The sequence below is a fragment of the Babylonia areolata genome, chromosome 1, assembly GCF_041734735.1.
Source record: "Babylonia areolata isolate BAREFJ2019XMU chromosome 1, ASM4173473v1, whole genome shotgun sequence".
Lineage (NCBI taxonomy): Eukaryota > Metazoa > Mollusca > Gastropoda > Neogastropoda > Buccinidae > Babylonia > Babylonia areolata.
This window is the reverse complement of record NC_134876.1, coordinates 98,449,168-98,468,905: the sequence shown is the minus strand read 5'-3', so window position 1 is coordinate 98,468,905 and position 19,738 is coordinate 98,449,168. Positions and strand designations below refer to the sequence as shown.

Below are 19,738 nucleotides of genomic sequence, written 5' to 3'. Positions count from 1 at the left end.
GTCAAGAAGGTGATGTTCCTGGATTCTTCTTGTTATTGGGTCATTGAGGAAAGGATGATGTCAAGAAGGTGATGTTCCTGGATTCTTCTTGTTATTGGGTCATTGAGGAAAGGATGATGTCAAGAAGGTGATGTTCCTGGATTCTTCTTGTTATTGGGTCATTGAGGAAATGATGTCAAGAAGGTGATGTTCCTGGATTCTTCTTGTTATTGGGTCATTGAGGAAAGGATGATGTCAAGAAGGTGATGTTCCTGGATTCTTCTTGTTATTGGGTCATTGAGGAAAGGATGATGTCAAGAAGGTGATGTTCCTGGATTCTTCTTGTTGTTGGGTCATTGAGGAAAGGATGATGTCAAGAAGGTGATGTTCCTGGATTCTTCTTGTTATTGGGTCATTGAGGAAAGGATGATGTCAAGAAGGTGATGTTCCTGGATTCTTCTTGTTATTGGGTCATTGAGGAAATGATGATGTCAAGAAGGTGATGTTCCTGGATTCTTCTTGTTATTGGGTCATTGAAGAAATGATGATGTCAAGAAGGTGATGTTGCTGGATTCTTCTTTGTTGGCCGGGACTCCCATGTTCACAGGTTCTCTCTATGTGTGTATGAGCAGGCTTTTAACTCACTCAGTACGGCCAGTCCTCTCTTCTCCTCTACACAGACCCCTCGGATGTCCAGTGGGTGTCTGAATGACCCAACCTTTAGCTTCCGTCGTCAGAACTGTGGTATTCTTTGTCAACATTCACCTCTTCAGTATAAGAGCGTTCCGCTGGCAATATTTTGATGATGGTAATTGGGATGAAACACTGTTAACGTCGTCTCTTTCGCCGTTCGTATGGAGAGAGTTAACATGCATACTGTTTTTTACCGTGCCATATAGGCAACCATACTCCATTTTTGGAGGTACATTCCTTGATGTGAAACGGCAGCATGATGAGGGAAGAATGGTTCTGTGGAGGGACAGTGTGAAAACATTGTGAACAGTTTATTCCAACTTTACAGCTGAACAAATTCATATGCTGGACTAGTTTATGGTTACTGCCTTGGCAGTGTGGTTAGCGTTGGGGACTGGGAGAGTGGGGGTTCAGTCCCCAAAAGAGGTGGGGTTGTTCGGCCCATGGCTGGCCGTTACCCAGTAACTTAGATGTGCTGTGGTCTCAAATGGGAAGACTGGAATCGCACAGTCGAGGGTCAGCCACTTTAGAGATGCGTCTTTTTGAGTGTTTTTCCTGACCATCACTGCTGGTGTCTGTATCTGTCAGCCTGCTAGATGCTGTATCTGTCAGCCTGCTTGATGCTGTATCTGTCAGCCTGCTTGATGCTGGGATGCATCATGAGAGTAGTCCCAAAGCGAAATGGGCCACCATAGCAGCAGCAGCATCACCCTCCTCATCATTCATCATCAGTGAAACGTCACTGTCACTGGTCATGAAACCATGGTGGTTGTAGGGGTGCTGCACTGCTGAACGTGGGATGTGGCCTGAGGTTTGGCAAAGCTCCTCTCTGTCCTCTCAGTGATGTTGTCTGCCCACTTCTTTTGCTGACTGCCTCGTTTCCTTTTCCCATGCACTGTTCCATACCATCTTTGAAATAAAGAAAAGAAAATTAAAAAATTCTGGGGCACCAAAAAAAAGAAGAAGAAACCAAACAAGCAGTGATGTTGTTGTACCCACAGGTGAGTCTCTGGTGGCGGCAGCAGAGAAAGTGGAGGAGAGTGACGTTGGTACAGAGGTCACCATCAACCCAATTGCCCTGCCCATAGCCCAGAAGGAAGCGGACGATGTCACTGCTAAATATAGACCACTGGGCAAAAACACGCTGAGGGAAGGTGAGTAACAGGGCTTTATTTTTTATGATCATTTAGAAAAAACATTTTTGTGGATGCTCCATGTTGTGCTGACACTGGACAGGACCTGTCCCAAGCATGGAAGTGGAGGGAGGTCAAAACATGTTGTGCTGACTCTGGACAGGACCTGTCCCAAGCATGGAAGTGGAGGGAGGTCAAAACATGTTGTGCTGACACTGGACAGGACCTGTCCCAAGCATGGAAGTGGAGGGAGGTCAAAACATGTTGTGCTGACTCTGGACAGGACCTGTCCCAAGCATGGAAGTGGAGGGAGGTCAAAACATGTTGTGCTGACTCTGGACAGGACCTGTCCCAAGCATGGAAGTGGAGGGAGGTCAAAACATGTTGTGCTGACTCTGGACAGGACCCATGCCAAGCATGGAAGTGGAGGGAGGTCAAAACATGTTGTGCTGACTGATGAGCTATTTGTTGTTGTCAGGGTTCCGATGGCAGCGCCAGTTGATGTTTCGCAGCAAGCTGACCATGCACACTGCCTTTGAACGCAAAGACAACAAGGAGCCTGCTGCTGTGACCGCCATCGCCATTTCAAAGTAAGCCATTTATTCATTTATTAAGATGACTTGCGATAGCGCATATTCGTGAAGATCTGTGTGCTTTCATCTGTCTGTTTCCTCTGTGTATGACTGTGATGCATGATAGTGTTTACGCTGTGTCTTTGTTCATATTTGAATGAAAACAGTATGATGGCACACACATTTTGTGGTGTGATTCTTTTGGACAAATTGTCTGTGAGAAAGTGGGTGGAGGTGGTAATCGTGTATTTCAGTTCCAGCAGACTGTTACGTTTGACTGCTTTGGAACACTTTGTGGAGGGCAGATAAGACAAGTAGATTTTATTTACCACATTCCAGCTTGATGTGCTGTGGAAAACCATGTGATCTCTGCGTTTATTTGGTTCTGGAAAGATTGAGGACTTTGTAGTCTTAAACTAACATGAACATGTTTTTCTACGGACTGTGCACTGAATAGTTTGAAGTGTTAAACACAAAGCTATTCTATGAACTATGCCCAGAAAAATTTGAAGCTTTGAAAATGCATGAACAGTGTTGCAGTTAACTTTGCACAGAAATGGTGAACTGAGTTGCAGTACTCAAGATTATGTTCTATTTAAAAAGGATTCATTATTATTATTATTATTATTATTATTGTTACCATTACTTTTAGTATTATGGTTATTATTACTATTCTTCTTCTTGTTATCGTTGTTGTTATCATTAGTAGTAGTAGTTGTAGTATTAGTGTTGTTGTTATTATTATTATTATTCCATGTATTTCTGTTTCCCAGGGACCACAAAACTGTCTATGTGGGGGATGGGCGAGGACGCATCTTCAACTGGACAGTGACTGACCAGCCAGGCCGAGTGGTGGCTGACCACTGGATGAAGGACGAAGGGGTTGAGTCCTGCCCCGTCTGTAACGTCCGCTTCTCCTTCGCTGAGCGCAGGCATCACTGTCGGAACTGCGGCAAGGTCTTCTGCTCCAAGTGAGTGTGCAGCACATGATCTGGTCACTTCCAAATGTCCACAGGGAACGAGCTGGTTCTGGAGAACAGTGCAGTGCAGTGCGGTGCAGTACTTTGCGATACAGTACATTACAGTGCAATGCTGTACAATGCAATATAATACAGTATGATACAGTATACAATATGAATGCAATGCAATACAACACCATACCATACCATACCAGTACAATACAGTGCAATGCAATGCAATACATTATGATACAGCACAGCACAGCACAACACAACACAACACAATCTTCGCAGCAGTCAGCACAGTGCAATGACAACTGGAAGATTCCCACAAATGTGCGAAAACATTGTTGTGATTTGAACCCTAAACCTCTTCATCATAGTGCACCATTGACAGGTGTGTGATGAGGCTGAGTTGCATTGAGGGCAAACGAATTGGTCTGGTATTTAACATTAACTAATATATATTTAACAATATATATATGTTTTTTTTTCTTCTTCTTCTTCTTTTATGTGCGCGTGTGTGTGTATTGTAGAGAAAATCACCTTTGTGACAGTATTCCATGACTGTGATACTCAGCTGTGTTAAAGCAAAGAAAGGGGACAGGTACTCCATGAATATATATATTGTACCAGAAACTCACCTTTGTGAAAGCATTCCAGGTAATCAATGAAAACATATAATGTACCAAAAACAGTAATCAATAGTAAATACAGAGACATTTCATCTTTCTCCTTAAATGAGACAATTGTAATTGTAGGAAACAATTCTCACTTTAAATCTGATAAAATATTAGACTTCATTTTACTTTTTGCCAAATTCTGTAATTACACATGCAAAATGAGAGAAGAAATACCCAACTTCAGTGCATTTAGTCAGTTGTTAAAAACCAAATACCAAACGGAATAATATATTGCTTTTGTTAACTTACGTTCTGTTGAATTCCACACAGATTGGCATTATTATATAAACATAATTGAAACAGAAGAAAATTAAAAAGGTGTATGTGTCTATGTATATGTATGTATGTCTGTATATATATGTATATATGTGTATATGTATGTATAAATATGTATATGTATACTTATCAGATATATGTATAATTTTTTATGTATGTATGGGTGTACGGATAATTATGTGTAAAAAAGGTTAAAAAAAAAAAAAAATAAATAAAATAAAAATGAACGAGAGAATAAAGGCAAAAAAAAGTACCAGAAACTCACCTTTGTGAAAGCATTCCAGGTAATCAATGAAAATATATAATGTAAAAGAAACTCACCTTCATGAAAGCATTCCAGGTAATCAGTGAATACATATACTATACCATAAACTCACCTTTGTGAAAGCATTCCAGGTAATCAATGAATATAGATATATAGATATATATTGTACCAGAAACTTACCTTCGTGAAAGCATTCCAGGTAATTAGTGAATATATATATATTGTATCAAAAACTCATCTCCGTGACAATGTTTTCCAGGTGTAGCCGCTATGAGACGGAGATTCGACGCCTGCGGATCCTGAAGCCGGTGCGGGTGTGTCTGTCCTGCTACAACATCCTGCGAGCTCAGCAGGCGGCAGATGCGCTGGCTCAGGCTGCAGGCAGAGGCTGAGGAATGACCGGTGTAGTTCTGCCAGTGGCTCAGTGCGGCACAGCTCTAGGTACCTGGCTTTGTGAACAGATGCTGTGTACCTAGTACTGGGTACCTGGCTTTGTGAACAGATGCTGTGTACCTAGTACTGGTATCTGTGTTTGTGAACAGATGCTGTTTAGATACTGTGTAGCCACTGCTAGGTAGCCGTCTTTGTGAACAGATACTGTGTATCCACTGAGACCAGGGAGCTCTGCAACAACATATTACCCAGAATGGACGTCAGCTGCTAGGGAACCACCCAGATGAAAAAAAAAAAAGTACAAAGTCGTGGATCTGAGGGGGAAAGATTATAGTAACTTATGTGCGTTTTATTGAGCCGTGAAAGACGTAGCCAGGTGGTAGTGAGATTTGTGTATAGTCTTTCAAACCAGGATCCAGCTTGTAGAGAGAGCTTTGAACAGTGGTGAGGTAGAGCATGGACATGTGATGAAAACCATATCCTCCTTGTGGGACAGTGCACCGCAGGGAGACAGTGTGTACCAGTGCTGCTTGGTGGACTGCAGAGTGTGTGTGTGTGTGACACGGCTTGGAGTTTCTCACTGTGTACGTGTGATAATACCATGGGAGGTGATTGTGATACTGAGCCGCTCTGTCCGACCTTGCTTCATTTCACAGCTGTATGAAATGAAGCCGCTGATTTTTTTTCTCCTTATTCCTTATTATCATCATCATTGTTGTGGTCATTATTATTATTATTATTGTGAATTGACTGAAAATTGATGTTAGTCCTGTATTGTAGGTTGAGAAATGTTGATGATATGTATGATGATTATTCTGATAACTGGCTGATGAACATTAGTGGTTAAGATGGGCCATAGATACAACAGGGTTTTAAAGCACATGATGTACTTCTTCTCTGCAGTGTATCGGCACTTGTTTTAGCGTAGAGCAGAATCTCACCTCTGTACAACAACCAGCTTAGTTTAGGATCTGCACATTGATCAATCAGAACTGTATATTTTGATCGTATAAAAATTTTTTCGTTTTCTCTCTCTCCCTTCTGTGTAAAGACAGTGTCTTTTCCTCAGTGAGGGAGTTTGTTGATGGGGAAGAGGACGGTTGTGTAGGCCTTCACCTGTTCAGCTGATGGCGGTACCGGTGACAGAAGGGGCTGAAAACTAATCTCACGGAGTAGATCTGGTGTGGAGGGACTTCTGTTTGAATGGCTTGCTTGTTTCTGGATGGAGGATAGAGCTGTCTGACGTTTGTTGATAAACAGAAAAGTCCATACTTTAGATGATGAAGGAGAGATTATAGTAAACAATGTTCTGTTAGCCAGTCTGAACAGTGTTGTCATGGAAGAGTTGTTCTCAATGTGTGTTTTTTGCTTCTCAGTTAAAGTGAGTATTAAATCAAGATGAGGGAGACATTTTGCAAACGTGCTTGAACATGTCTTAACCGTGTATGCACCATTTCATTTGTTTGACTGTGATTTCAGTGTTGAATACATTTTGAATATATTGGGAAAATCAATGGATATTGGCTGTAATTGTAATCTGGTTTACCCTGACTGATGTGACATGTCTGTATAGAGTTACCAGTTGCGGCAGTGTGTTATATAAAGTAGACAGCTGATATAACACACTTGTACAGTGAGGCACACAAGAACAATTCTGCATATACTGTCCATTGTTCAGTGCTGTAGGATAGATTCAGTGAAGAGAGTAATCTGAAGACAATTGTTATGTGTACAAAATACACCCCAAATATGTAGACAGATGCATTGACATAAATGTGGTATAATATTTTCTTGTACAGCTAAAAAACAGGTAGCACTATGAATCCAGAGTCACTGAAATTGAATTGTAGGACATGATTCAGCACTTAGGAGGTGAGATGCAGTGAATCACAGTTCCTGTTTGATGCCCCATGCACATGGTTAGCTCCCAACACCCTGTGATTAGAGCGAGGGAAAGTGAACCTGAATAGTCTGCCATCTGACGGGTGCAATAGCCAAGTGGTTAAAGTGTTGGACTTTCAATCTGAGGATCCCGGGTTCGAATCTCGGTGACGGCGCCTGGTGGGTAAAGGGTGGAGATTTTTCCGATCTCCCAGGTCAACATATGTGCAGACCTGCTAGTGCCTGAACCCCCTTCGTGTGTATACGCAAGCAAAAGATCAAATACGCACGTTAAAGATCCTGTAATCCATGTCAGCGTTCGGTGGGTTATGGAAACAAGAACATACCCAGCATGCACACCCCCGAAAGCGGAGTATGGCTGCTTACATGGTGGGGTAAAAAAAATGGTCATACACGTAAAAGCCCACTCATGTATATACGAGTGAACGTGGGAGTTGCAGCCCACGAACAAAGAAGAAGAAGAAGTCTGCCATCTGTTGGAATGTCTCATCCCCCAACTGCTCACCATTGGTTCCCTGCGACAGAGGGTTGTGATCCCTGTGTTTTTTGCACAGCTGGTAGTCAACAGCATCACACAGCCGTCATGTGATTTTTTTTTCTGGGTTATCTAGCATAATGATAATGATAATTTATATTGTATAAAATGTATTTGTGTTGTGTTTTGCATTGAACACCTAGTTACGTCAAGCACGAACACTGTTTCCTGACTCTGCCATCCATCAACAGTAAAAAGGATGTTACCTGCAGAGACTGGCAGTGTCACTTTGCCATCCATCAACAGTAAAAAGGATGTTACCTGCAGAGACTGGTGGTGTGCCATCCATCAACAGTAAAAAGGATGTTACCTGCAGAGACTGGTGGTGTGCCATCCATCAACAGTAAAAAAGATGTTACCTGCAGAGACTGGCAGTGTCACTTTGCCATCCATCAACAGTAAAAAGGATGTTACCTGCAGAGACTGGCAGTGTCACTTTGCCATCCATCAACAGTAAAAAAGATGTTACCTGCAGAGACTGGCAGTGTCACTTTGCCATCCATCAACAGTAAAAAAGATGTTACCTGCAGGGACTGGCAGTGTCACTTTGCCATCCATCAACAGTAAAAAAGATGTTACCTGCAGGGACTGGCAGTGTCACTTTGCCATCCATCAACAGTAAAAAAGATGTTACCTGCAGAGACTGGCAGTGTCACTTTGCCATCCATCAACCTGCAGAGACTGGCAGTGTCACTTTGCCATCCATCAACCTGCAGAGACTGGCAGTGTCACTTTGCCAGTGTTCAACCTCAGTGTTGGTGTGTGAAGAAAGAGGAGATAAAAAGTCCATAAAAAAGATCAACAACAACAACAACCAAAAAAGAGGGAAAAAAATCCAGTTTTCTGCAGGTAACATAATTTTTGTGACCTAGTTGAGTTTTCTGTCTTTCAAAATTAGCCTGGGAAGATATGCGAATAGATGCATTTGGATTTGGTTTTGTATATTGGATGTTATTTTTGTTTTTGGTTTTGAAAAAAAAAAGAAAGATATTGTTGACGTTGTGTTACATGTACCTGATTTGAAAACAATCTGCATCATTGCAAAAAAAAAAACCAAAAAAAAAAAAACCACTCAGAGTAGTGACGATACCCTCTGTGTTAAAAACAAAATGACTGATGATTTGGAGGCTCACTGATAATTCTCAAAGTGGATGTTTGTTATTCTTCTGTATTAACTTATATGTGTTGTTTGTACTTCAAAATGATCATTTTATGCTTTTTGTTGTAAGATCATTCAAGTTTTCTGGCACAGAATACTGATAAATTGAATGTACATGGACATGTCTGAAAATATCATAGGCATGTGTATTTAAATGTGTACATAGTTGCATACTTATTATTAGACTTAAATGTCATGTGTGGGAGCACTCACACAAACACACACACACACACACACACACACACACACACACACACACACACACACACAAACACTCACAGCTATATGTACTTAACATGTAGATACACAAATATATATACATTTCACACAGTTGCACACTCTGGTCTCTTTCTGTTTCTGCTTCTTTTTTTATGCATTGTTTTCATTAATGTTCACTCAGCTTTAAAGATTTTAGTATCAAGGTATTGATTATTTTCAGTTATAGATTTAGAAATCTTTTAATTTCAGGATGAAATGTATTCATTAGCCAGTAGAGCCCGTGTTTGGGTGTGTGAGTGATGTTAGCAGCTCTTAAGTTTGCTTACTGGTATGCAGACTTGGGACGATTCTTATCGGTAAGCATGCTTAGCGCTGATAGGATTGCCGATGCAAACCAGCCGGGGTCCTGTTCATTCCATCAGTACTGGTGTAACTGTATCATTGTTGAAGCAGGTGCTTGGCTTGTAATCATGATGGTCTGGCTTCAGCCTTCATTCCATGGGCGTTGTGACTACAGGGAGAGTTGGTAGTTTGGTGAGTGAGGAGAGAGAGTGACCAGTCCGCCTTCGACAGGCTGTGGACATTTTTGTGTGTGACATAATCAGCTTCCTTGTTAGAGTTTAGTTTCAGTTCATGTGAATCATGAGCTGTATGTGTTCTTGTCAGTATTTATCATGCTCTGTCAAAATTTCTTCTTGTTTTTTCGTTGTTGTTTTTTTTTTTATCCCCTCCCCCAGTCCCCTCCCACAGCAATCACTGGCTTTGATCAAAAACAAAACCACCCCTAAAACGTTGTTTAATTACACATACTTCACCGTGACCCACTAGTGAAGAAAAACGTTGATATGAGTCAAATGCTTGTGTTGATATGAAGGTTTTTAGGACATCATCCCCTTATTTCATTATCATATCAGTTCATCTTAGCTGAGGAATATAGATGATGTGTGTTGAGAACTTGTTGGATGGTTCATTGCTTTAATGTGTCAAATGGAAAGTGTGATCAAGGTTGTCATGATTTGCCTCCCCTTTTTGGTCTTTTGTCAGTCTTTTTTTTTGTTTGTTTGTTTTGGTCAGTCTACAAACATTGAGGACAGTGGAAGTTGGATGGTGTGAAATGCTGTGTATGTGACGCTTGAACATGCTGTGAACAGATTGTGGTGGGTACAAAGTAAGTCTAGACACGCCTCCTTACGCTTGGTTGGCTGAAATAGTCTGATCCACACAGCAGTAGTATCGGTCTGTAGTCAGCTTGGCCATGTGAACTTTCCCATACTGCTACGTCAGAGCCAGTCGCATGTGGATGTGGGTTGTGCATGTTTTGGGAGGGAAAAAAGGCTTGGTCTTGATATTTGTTTTTAAAATTGTGCCCAGTATACGTTTGAACATTTTGGAGGGAGAGAGAGATTGGTTTATGTTGGACAGATGGAGTGCTTTAGGCAGGAGAAAAGTTGCAGAACATTTTTTTTTAATATCAGGTTGTGTCCAGAGTAAGTTGTTCAGTAACACATTGTGCCTGAGTTGTGGGAACCAATGGAAATCTTTGGGTCATTCAAAACTGCAGACTTATAGAAAATCATTTACATTTACGTACATATATATATATACCTCAGTCTGGAAATCGCTCACTAACATGTTTGAGTTAAGCAGTTCTGCATCCACATGAATTTAACTGCTGGCAGGAACAGGCACAGGTGAGGCATTAAGGTTACAGGCTATATTTGAAGATAACCATATAAACGATAAACATGTTATGAATGCCAGTTCTTGTTAATGTTTTTTTGTTCTTTTTTAGTATAGTGTTATTAGTTATATATTTATGAACCAAAGGGTAAATTAAAAAATAAAAACAGAAGGGGTGGAAGTAAGAAAAGAAAATCCTCTTATCTGTCCATGCGTTTTGAACAGTGGATGAGAAAGCGTAAGTGATACGTGGAGCAGTTGTAGTTAGAAGTTGTGGATGAGCACTGAAGAAATGTGTTGATAATCTTTGCCTGATTTGAGAGAGCATGGGCTTTGCATGGACAAGTGTTCACCAAGTTATTAATTAGTCTCTTAGCGTATGAGCCATGTATGTTTGAAAAGTCACGGATGTGCTTGTTTTAGAGGTGCCTCACTAGTACAATGAATGCAGGTCATTTTGGCACAGTCCCTCATGTAGACTTGTAAATGTACATATTCTCATATTGTCTTATACCCTGTGTAAATACTGCAAGTGAAACTGAACAGGCGTGGTGAGGTTTTTTCCATTGTGGTCATCTTCATGTTTGGTTTGGTTGGTTTTTGTAAACGTTTCTACACAGTAACTTTAAACAGAGAGGAAACATTCCAGTTTTGTCGCTCTGTTCCGGAGTCCTTCCTCAGATGGAATTCTGACTGGCCAGAAGTAACTTGTAGGGGTTGAACCAGCTTTATGCAGAAGATAACATACCTGTGTTATTCACAACAGATGACATGGAATTTGAATGGACTGATTATTATGATGGAATGTGCCAGTGAAATCCAGACATGTACAAGGATGTAGACATTAGAATCGGTGTAATATGGCCTGGTAGATTTTCGTAAATCCAGACACAGAACAGTAGTCTTCTGTTCTTTTCGAGTCTACAGAAGCTTGTTGGATTTTTTTCATCATTATGTATTGGTTTGTTCTTTTGTTTTTTATTTATGGTGATTATTTGGCTGTTTATGAAATATATTTTCTCATCTTTTTGGGGGAGGTATTTATTCATTGATTTATTTCCAAGTTTGTGGGTTAAATTGTTATTTATTTTAGATGATTATTAGGCTGTCAACCATAAACAATTTTGTGCAGAACAGCTGTTTTTTAGAACAGGGGGTGAACTTTGATGACAGAAGTGAATTGTCAGCGTGATTGCCATGATCGCTCTTCTCCCCCGTTCCTCACAGTCCTGCAGGAGCACATGGGACTGGAACCCTTGACTCTGATTCCTTTCAGTTTCTGGTGCATCATTGTTGCTCATGCAGCAGACAAGTTGTGCTTTCCCATTGTGATGACGGCACAGGAAAACGTTTCTGATTCCTGTTGTTTCTGGAACGTCCACATTGTTCAGTGTCATTTTGTGACTTCTGAAGAATACACTGCCCTTGTAAGGAAGCCTGAATCGCTTCATCATATGGAAGAGAAGGATATCCCCATCAAGAAATATGTTCAGGCACACCTTCAGCTGAAATGGATGTGACCAAGAGACTCTGTGAACAGTCATGGTGTTTCCACTGAGAGTCTTTTTAAGTTTATTGTGGTGGTTTTTATCATTGAACTAATTTTATTTATTACAAGTTATATGTAAAACAGTATGTCATCTTTTCCTTTTCTTTTCTATTCTGTTTTTAAGGTCACAAGATCATGGGACAGTATACAAGTATCTTATATTGGACATTTAAGCCAAAACTTTTATGTTCTGGTTTTACTGTAGCTCGGATGACAGATCATGCAACGCTGTTGTGAAACTGTGAAATTTTAATAGAAAAAAGCTGGCATATTATCACAATCCATGAAACCCAGCTACATACAGAGATCATTCTAGATAACACATTGAAAGTTCCATTTAAGTTTCATGTCCTTTCTTTGGGATGGCTCATTGAATTATTACTGTTGTGATTTTGACGGTATTTACAGACCTGTGGTTGATTTGTGCTTATCAGTGAAAACAGCGGAAGACTTACTGTATATATTGCATGTGTATCAAACTGTACAGGAACAAGATTTCCAATTTTGTTGTCTTGGAAAGAGATTAGGACAAAATTTCAATCATGAGTGATTTTTTTCAAAAAAGAATCTTTGTATGAATAAAAAACGTTAGGTTCACAGAAAAAGAACTTTGAGCAAAAGGGGCGAGAATAAAGGGAATCATTGTCTACTTTTCATCATGACTGAACTCCACACACTTCCTCTGCATGGTTTGAATATTGACAGATTAAATCTGTTTCCCCAGAAAACACAGCCTGAAAGCTCCTTTCTGCCCGCCCTGTATCTATGCAGTAAGAGCGTTGTTCAGAAGTTGAGGTGTTTGGAGGACAGTTCAGTTGAGCTGTCACTGCCGTGCTGGGCCATTCGTTCAGTGCAGCTGTCACTGCCGTGCTGGGCCATTTCGTTGTTGATTCCATCCCTGGAAGTCAGGAAAAAGGACTCATGTAAAGGCATAGCGGGTTTTAAAAAATATTTTTTTAAGTTATTGTTTTTAATATGATTCTTAATCACAGTGTGCATAAAACTAAACAAATGACGGTGAAGATAAGGCGAGTCAGTCAGCACTTAACCACCCTTTTGAAGTTTGGATAACGTGGGAGCCATATCTCAAGTGGAGAGGTTTGTGCACCTGGTGAATCAGACAGGTGTGTCTCTTTGTGTTATCAGCAACGGTTTCAGTTTTGCCAAGATGACCTCACGGCCATCTTCCGTGTTTCGTGATGCTGTACATAGTCACTTTCGGGACCATGAGGTGTGGTCAGTAATACTTTTTGTGTGCAATATTTGAGGAGCGCAGTTGTTCTGTTCCCGTTGTGTGGGAGGAGTGCTTCAAGCTAGTCACTTGTCGGCAAAGAGGGAACATTGGTTCTTCACTTTTCTTCTCTTTCTGTTGGAAACTTGGGCAGGACCAGAGACCGTGGGGGAGGGGTGGGGGTGGGGGGGGGGGGGTCTGGTGGAATGAAACGTTCAGTGATGACAGGCTACTGTGTGCTGATTTGATTAACTTCAGTGTGAAATCTGTTTTGGTTGTATCGGCAAAACATTCGTTCTTGTCGTTCTTATTTATTCGCTACCTTGACATCTGGTTTGCTTCAGCAAGGTATTGATCATCATGGTTTTTCTCTCTTTCCTAATATGCTTTTAAATAAAAGAAATTATTCTGTCATATCAGCATCTGAGTGCTGTTGCTATATTACCAACTGAACTCTCTGAATGCATGCATCTTGATTTCGACAGATTTAGCATGATGCATGACTTGCAGAAGAATGGTCGATTTGACTTGTGTAAGTTTATTACAGAACTCACATCAAACCCAGAAAATGATAAACTATTTCAGGACATCATTCTGAACTGATTTACAGTGCAAGTTGTATAGCCAGTTTTATTCAGGAATTTCTTTGTTTTACAGAAAAACAAGACAACCCTCCCCTGCCCCAGAAACAAATACTGTAATGTTGGAAGCTTCAAAATGAATTGAAAAATCCATTTCGCTTTCTTTCTCGACTGTAATCAAGAACATCCTCAGTCTAACGTGATGGAATACAATATATGGATCTTGCTGATTGTATCCAAAAGCTCATATAATTAATTTGAAAGAGAAAGAGAGACTGTAGTGTTTTTTTCCGGTCTTACAGATTAGTTTTGCCCCCCCAGGTGTCCACTAGTTGTAGTTGTGCTGTCTGATACCTGTTCTGCAGTTCTGTCTGTCAATCTTCCTGTCTGTTCTGTGAACAATGATAGAACCATGTTGTTTGCTTTGTCATGACAATAAAAGTGTCATCATTCCAAAAAGAAAAAAAAAGAAAAAAAGGAGAAGAGAGTGTGTGTGTGTGTTTATACTTTGTTGGTGCTTATGTCGGGTTATCTTGTTTTGGAGTATGTCAGATTACATTGTCGTTTGTGATTATGTCAGATGCAACACAGATGCACAGGCAAGTACACATGCATGTACACACACAATCGCACGCGCATGCGCATATACACATATACACACAAATGTAAGCAGGAACATGTGCACACATGTTTACATGCACATGCACACACACATACGCAAACACTACAGACACACACAACCACATTCACACACACACACACACACACACACATGCACACACAGATCTTATTCTTTTGTGCATTAAAGAAGACCACGGACCGATTTCTGTAGAGAAAATTGTTTTTTTTGCAGCCCTTCCTCACAGACCTTAAGTTCACATTTGGTCATATGGTTAGAACTGTTCATTTTGCAAGCTCTATCAGGCTGACGGTATTTACACACACACACACACACACACACACGCACCCCCCCCCCCCCAACACACACACACCCAACCCCTCACCCCCACACACACAAACACATTCAGTGAGAGAGCTTCACAAGATAAACTTTTTGCTCCATTTCCAAGTGTACAATGGGCTACTGCAAAGGAATGCTGTGCTTACACACACACACACACATGCATGTACACACATGCACACACAAACACACACGTATTCACACGCGCGCATACGCACACACACACACACACACACACAGCACGTTTTCCATGATTTCTATGTCTGCAAGGACCAGTGTTGCTGAGAAGGAGAGAGAGGGTGGGGATTTCTGAATTGGAATGCTGGGTTACACACACACACCACTGTGAAAGAAGACACACACGTTGAGAGAGAGGGAGACAACTTCTGAAGATAAACTCAGCACGTTTTGCGTGATTTCCATGTGTGCAAGGACCAATGTTGTTGAGAGAGACAGAGACGCATGACACTTTAATGTCATTGGCCATGAGGTCCTTATGACAAGGGCGGATGCGACACACTTTAATGTCATTGGCCATGAGGTCCTCATGACAAGGGCGGATGCGACACACTTTAATGTCATTGGCCATGAGGTCCTTATGACAAGGGCGGATGCGACACACTTTAATGTCATTGGCCATGAGGTCCTCATGACAAGGGCGGATGCGACACACTTTAATGTCATTGGCCATGAGGTCCTTATGACATGGGCGGATGGGACAACATTCCATAGCAAAACATCGGAAGGAAGGAATGAAAATGGTGAAAGCAAATTTTAAAACAAAACGAAGTTCCTTTCTTGAAGGAAATATGATAACAACCAACAGGCCCCCCAACACAGAACTTGGTTCAGTCATCCATCACTGCAACTGATTCCAACACTGGCTACAGAAGAGAATGTCAAACCTATCTGACCACGCAGTTTCTATCTCTTTATAGTGATAATAGCCTCATCTTCAAAGCTTCTGATACAAATTCTGCCATCCGTCGACATTACCGCCTCATGATCTTCTGATGTCAACATGCTTAGGAGATTTTTCTATTTGCAATTCCTTTTTTTTTTTTCTTCTTTTTTTCTTTTTTTTTTCTCCAAAATCACAGATTAACTTCTCAAATCATAAGATTCAAACATAAAATGAATTTCATATCAACTGTGGAGTTACCTCGCATAAACCATTTTTGTTGACATTAAAGTCAATAGTTGTTTTTTTATCATCTAAATTGGGCAAGCACTGTACGATGCCATTCATTCGTAATAACAAGAATTTTTCAGCTTGGAAAATACTTTTAAATGAACTGAACTAGCTTTACTTATCCGTACTTTGTGTGTCTGGTTGTCAGTCTTGTTTGATCGTATCAAGCAGTCTGGACTCTTTCATCTTCGTCGTTCAGTGCAACTCCCACGCTCACTCGTATGTACACGAGTGGGCTTTTACTAGTACGCGTATGACCGTTTTCACCATGCCAAGTAGGCAGCCATACTCCACTTTTGGAAGTGTGCATGCTGGGTATGTTCTTGTTTCCACAACCCACCGAACGCTGACATGGATTACAGGATATTTAACGCGCGTATTTGATCTTCTGCTTGCGAAAACACACGATTGGGGTTCAGGCACTGGCAGGTCTGCACATAAGTTGACTTGTGAGATCGGAAAAATCTCCACCCTTTACCCACCAGGCGTGAGATTTGAACCCGGCACCCTCAGATTGAAAGTCCAACGCTTTAACCACTCTGCTAGTGCGCCCGTCATACCCTACACTTGACACATCCACACGACTGCAAAACCATTTTCTGACAAAACGTTTCTTACACAAGAAGCCCAATTTTCTTTTCCTCTTTCTAACTAGGATAACATCATATCGTATGCCTGTTTACCAAGTCTACTCTGGGGCAATTTCAACAGTTTTAACCAGTACATAATACACTTTACATAAGTTTTCACATACAAAGGATACCTCCAGTCCCAGTTTCACCATACAGAACTTTATTTGAAGAATGTACTGGAACACCTAGAAAACATTTTACTCCAAAAGTATGTAGCCCACTCTCTCCATCTGCTCATTTTTGCACAACCCCAAATTTCAACTGCATATTTAAGTACTGGTTCAATTTAGAAATGAAAATTTCTCCAGAACACATTAACATCAGCACAGTTTAACTTTCAGCTGCATATTTAAGTATTGGTTCAATTTAGAAATGAAACTTTCTCCAGAATACATTAACATCAATACAGTTTAACTTTCTCATTGTCTTATTTCCAGCACACCTTTCTTACCTTTACCACAAGTTTCATACCATGCCAAACTAATTAAGGCTTACTTTGGTCAGTTGTAAACAGTAACCCTAAGTACATGTCAGAATTTACAACTTTCAACTCTATATTATTCTTAATACCATTTTTCACAGGCAGACAAGTGACCTCCCTTGCAGGCAAAAAATCATAACATTTGTTTCATCAAAGTTCACAATCTCTTTCTTGTTTTCATGCATTTAACTGATTTTGAAGTCCCAAAATTGTTCCCGGCAAAAGACGGAATCACATCATCAGAAAATGATCACAAAAATATTTCGACAGCATTTGGAATCATTTGAATACCATGTCTACATGGTAACTCAAATGCTAATTCATTAATTAAAAACTTCACACACACACACACACAGATATATATATATATATATATATATATATATATATACATATATATATATATATATATATATATATTCATATATATATACATATATATAGAGAGAGGCAGAGATAGAGAGAGAGAGGTATTTGAGGGGAGGGGGTGGAGTGTGATCATGGAGAAGGCCGCCGGATCGTAACGATGTCACGGCGGCAAAACGATTAAACACGGTGAAAGTAAAGAGCACGGTGATGAATGACCTGTCAGCCTATCAGTTCTCAGTGTCAGTGTGGACCTTCACTTGACGAATGTGTGTCACGTGCCCGGCCTACACCTGGAATGCAGTGTGGTGTTTGTCGAGTGGAGTGTCGGCCGCTCAGTGAGCATACTGATCATCAGTTGAGGAAAATAACGCTTCTTCTTTCTCTCTGGGCTTTTGTTTTTATTTAAAAAAAGTTATTATGTAATATAAAAAAATAATATCTTTTTTTTAACCCAAAAAACTCCAACCAAACAACTTCAAACAAAGATGGACTACCACGGCATTAAGACATGCCGATAAAAATGACATTACTTTTACAATCAATGTAGTGAACGTTACGGTGTTTGCCAACGTGTAGAGTATTGAATGAATAATGATGCTTGCAGTCTTCACTGACTGATCACAGAGAAGGTTGGAAACACTGATATCAAGACTAGAGAACGCGAGAGACCAGTGTACAGTTATCCCTCATCAGTTCAAACCAATTTCCCAACTGGGACTGGAGTCTGAACGAGATTCAGCTGAATCCAACAGCAGCGTTGCAATACCTATGTCTTGGGCTTTTTTATATTCTAATAATTATTATTTATTTATTTATTTATGTACGCTTATAGTTGACTTCAAGTTTTTGCGCCTTATACATATTTTAAGTAGTGGCAGTAATTATTTTTGTTATGTATTTATCTATTATTTATTCACCCTTTTTTTTTCTCTCAAGGCCTGACTAAGCGCGTTGGGTTACGCTGCTGGTCAGGCATCTGCTTGGCAGACTGTGGTGTAGCGTATATGGATTTGCCCGAACGCAGTGACGCCTCCTTGAGCTACTGAAACTGAAACTGAAACTCCCTGCCTCACCCTGCAGTGTGCGAACGCAGTCAGAAAACAAGAAGGTGTTTTCACAAAATGTCAGCCATTGCTTTCCTCCAGTCCCTCTCCCCCCCTCCCGCCCTCCCGTGCTGTGTTGTGCGTCACAGGTCAGAGGTCACAGCCTCTTTGAAGCGCGGTCTGTGTCTCACTGGCCGGCTCAGCGCTGTGTCAGACGTGCGTGCAGACTGCCCTGGGGATGCTGGTGTGTCTATATACAAGTAGGCCCAACACTCGGCTTATATCACAGATTGACATAAGTTTACCTTTGGGCCAACAGCAAAGTGAGAGCTGTATTATCAATGGTTTCTCCAGTCAATGGGAAACCATTTACAGCTTAGTCTTTTGTGAAGGACTATGACAAACTAGGAGGTAAAATTGCACTGGCTCTTAGTGCTGCAGCCTTGGGGGGTTAGTTGGCCTTTGGGAACCATCCCAACACCGACTGTCCTAAAACCCTCTTGGCCGAGAGAGTGGGGATGTACTTGGGCAAGACACTCTCCACTACAATCAAATTCTAGCCCAAATAGTCGGAACAGCAGTTGCCTCCTCTGCTGTTCTGATGGTCATAGTCGGACACGACTATCATATATATATACATGTACAGTACACGTGTATTCTGTTTTGTTTCAGCCAGCGCGGTCACACAAAGTTGTCATGATGTGTTTAATCCTGTTGACTTGGGTGACGATGGCTCGGTGAATGTGCCAGGCTTTTTCTGGGAAACAAAAATTGATCGACTTTAAACAAAGCGACCTCGCAAACTTCCTCAGAAAATGGCCATTATACTGCTTCAACTGTATCATGTTTACAGTTGTTAGTACTTGTATAATGACGAGGTCACTTGTCTAGCCAAGTGCTTGAAGTCCCTCTAACCCCCACTCCACACCCCTCCACACACACACACACACACCTCTCTTCACCCCCCACTGCTGCAACACGTCACAAGTGTACAGCTTCACGTCACTTGAGCGCATAGTGGTGTGATGAGAGAGGCCGTGGGGTGTGGTCACAAACCAGACACACACACTGCCAGCTTCTCTCTATCTCTCCATCAGTGTACAGTGTGCTGCGCGCCTTGCCGTGTTGCTGGGGTGTTCCTTTTCTTTTCTTTCCCCGCTACCAGCAGGAGTCAGTGTGTCGTGTTGCCGATGTTCTGCTCTTCACGGCTTCTGTTCAGGGTTGTGGGCTGTGGAACTATATCGTGACGGA

The 19,738-nt window shown here is 41.1% G+C and overlaps 2 protein-coding genes and 1 long non-coding RNA gene across 5 annotated transcripts in view; 2 read left to right on the top strand and 1 right to left on the bottom strand.

The window, feature by feature from the left end:
- Positions 1-8,356, top strand: part of LOC143290088 (WD repeat and FYVE domain-containing protein 3-like) — a 120,711-nt gene extending 112,355 nt beyond the window's left edge. For both annotated transcript variants that reach the window (XM_076599386.1, XM_076599381.1), the window contains exons 66-69: positions 1,674-1,826; positions 2,284-2,395; positions 3,151-3,348; positions 4,820-8,356. In XM_076599386.1, the coding sequence (XP_076455501.1) occupies positions 1,674-1,826; positions 2,284-2,395; positions 3,151-3,348; positions 4,820-4,952 (596 nt within the window). In that variant the 3' untranslated portion in view covers positions 4,953-8,356. The remainder of the gene's footprint in view (positions 1-1,673; positions 1,827-2,283; positions 2,396-3,150; positions 3,349-4,819) is intronic.
- LOC143290111 (uncharacterized) lies at positions 5,221-14,410 on the bottom strand. Of its 2 annotated transcripts, none has more exons than XR_013056335.1 (2): positions 8,101-14,410; positions 5,221-8,062 (listed from the first exon to the last, which is right to left on the bottom strand). It is a non-coding gene; the product is annotated as an uncharacterized LOC143290111 (long non-coding RNA). The 2 variants fall into 2 exon arrangements; XR_013056336.1 differs by having other exon boundaries at positions 5,221-8,024.
- Positions 14,411-19,549: 5,139 nt separating this feature from the next.
- LOC143290100 (transient receptor potential cation channel subfamily V member 1-like) overlaps positions 19,550-19,738 on the top strand; it is a 41,386-nt gene continuing 41,197 nt past the window's right edge. Inside the window, exon 1 of the mRNA XM_076599392.1 lies at positions 19,550-19,738. This exon is cut by the window's right edge and continues 15 nt beyond it. The gene's annotated coding sequence lies outside the window, so the exon portion shown is untranslated.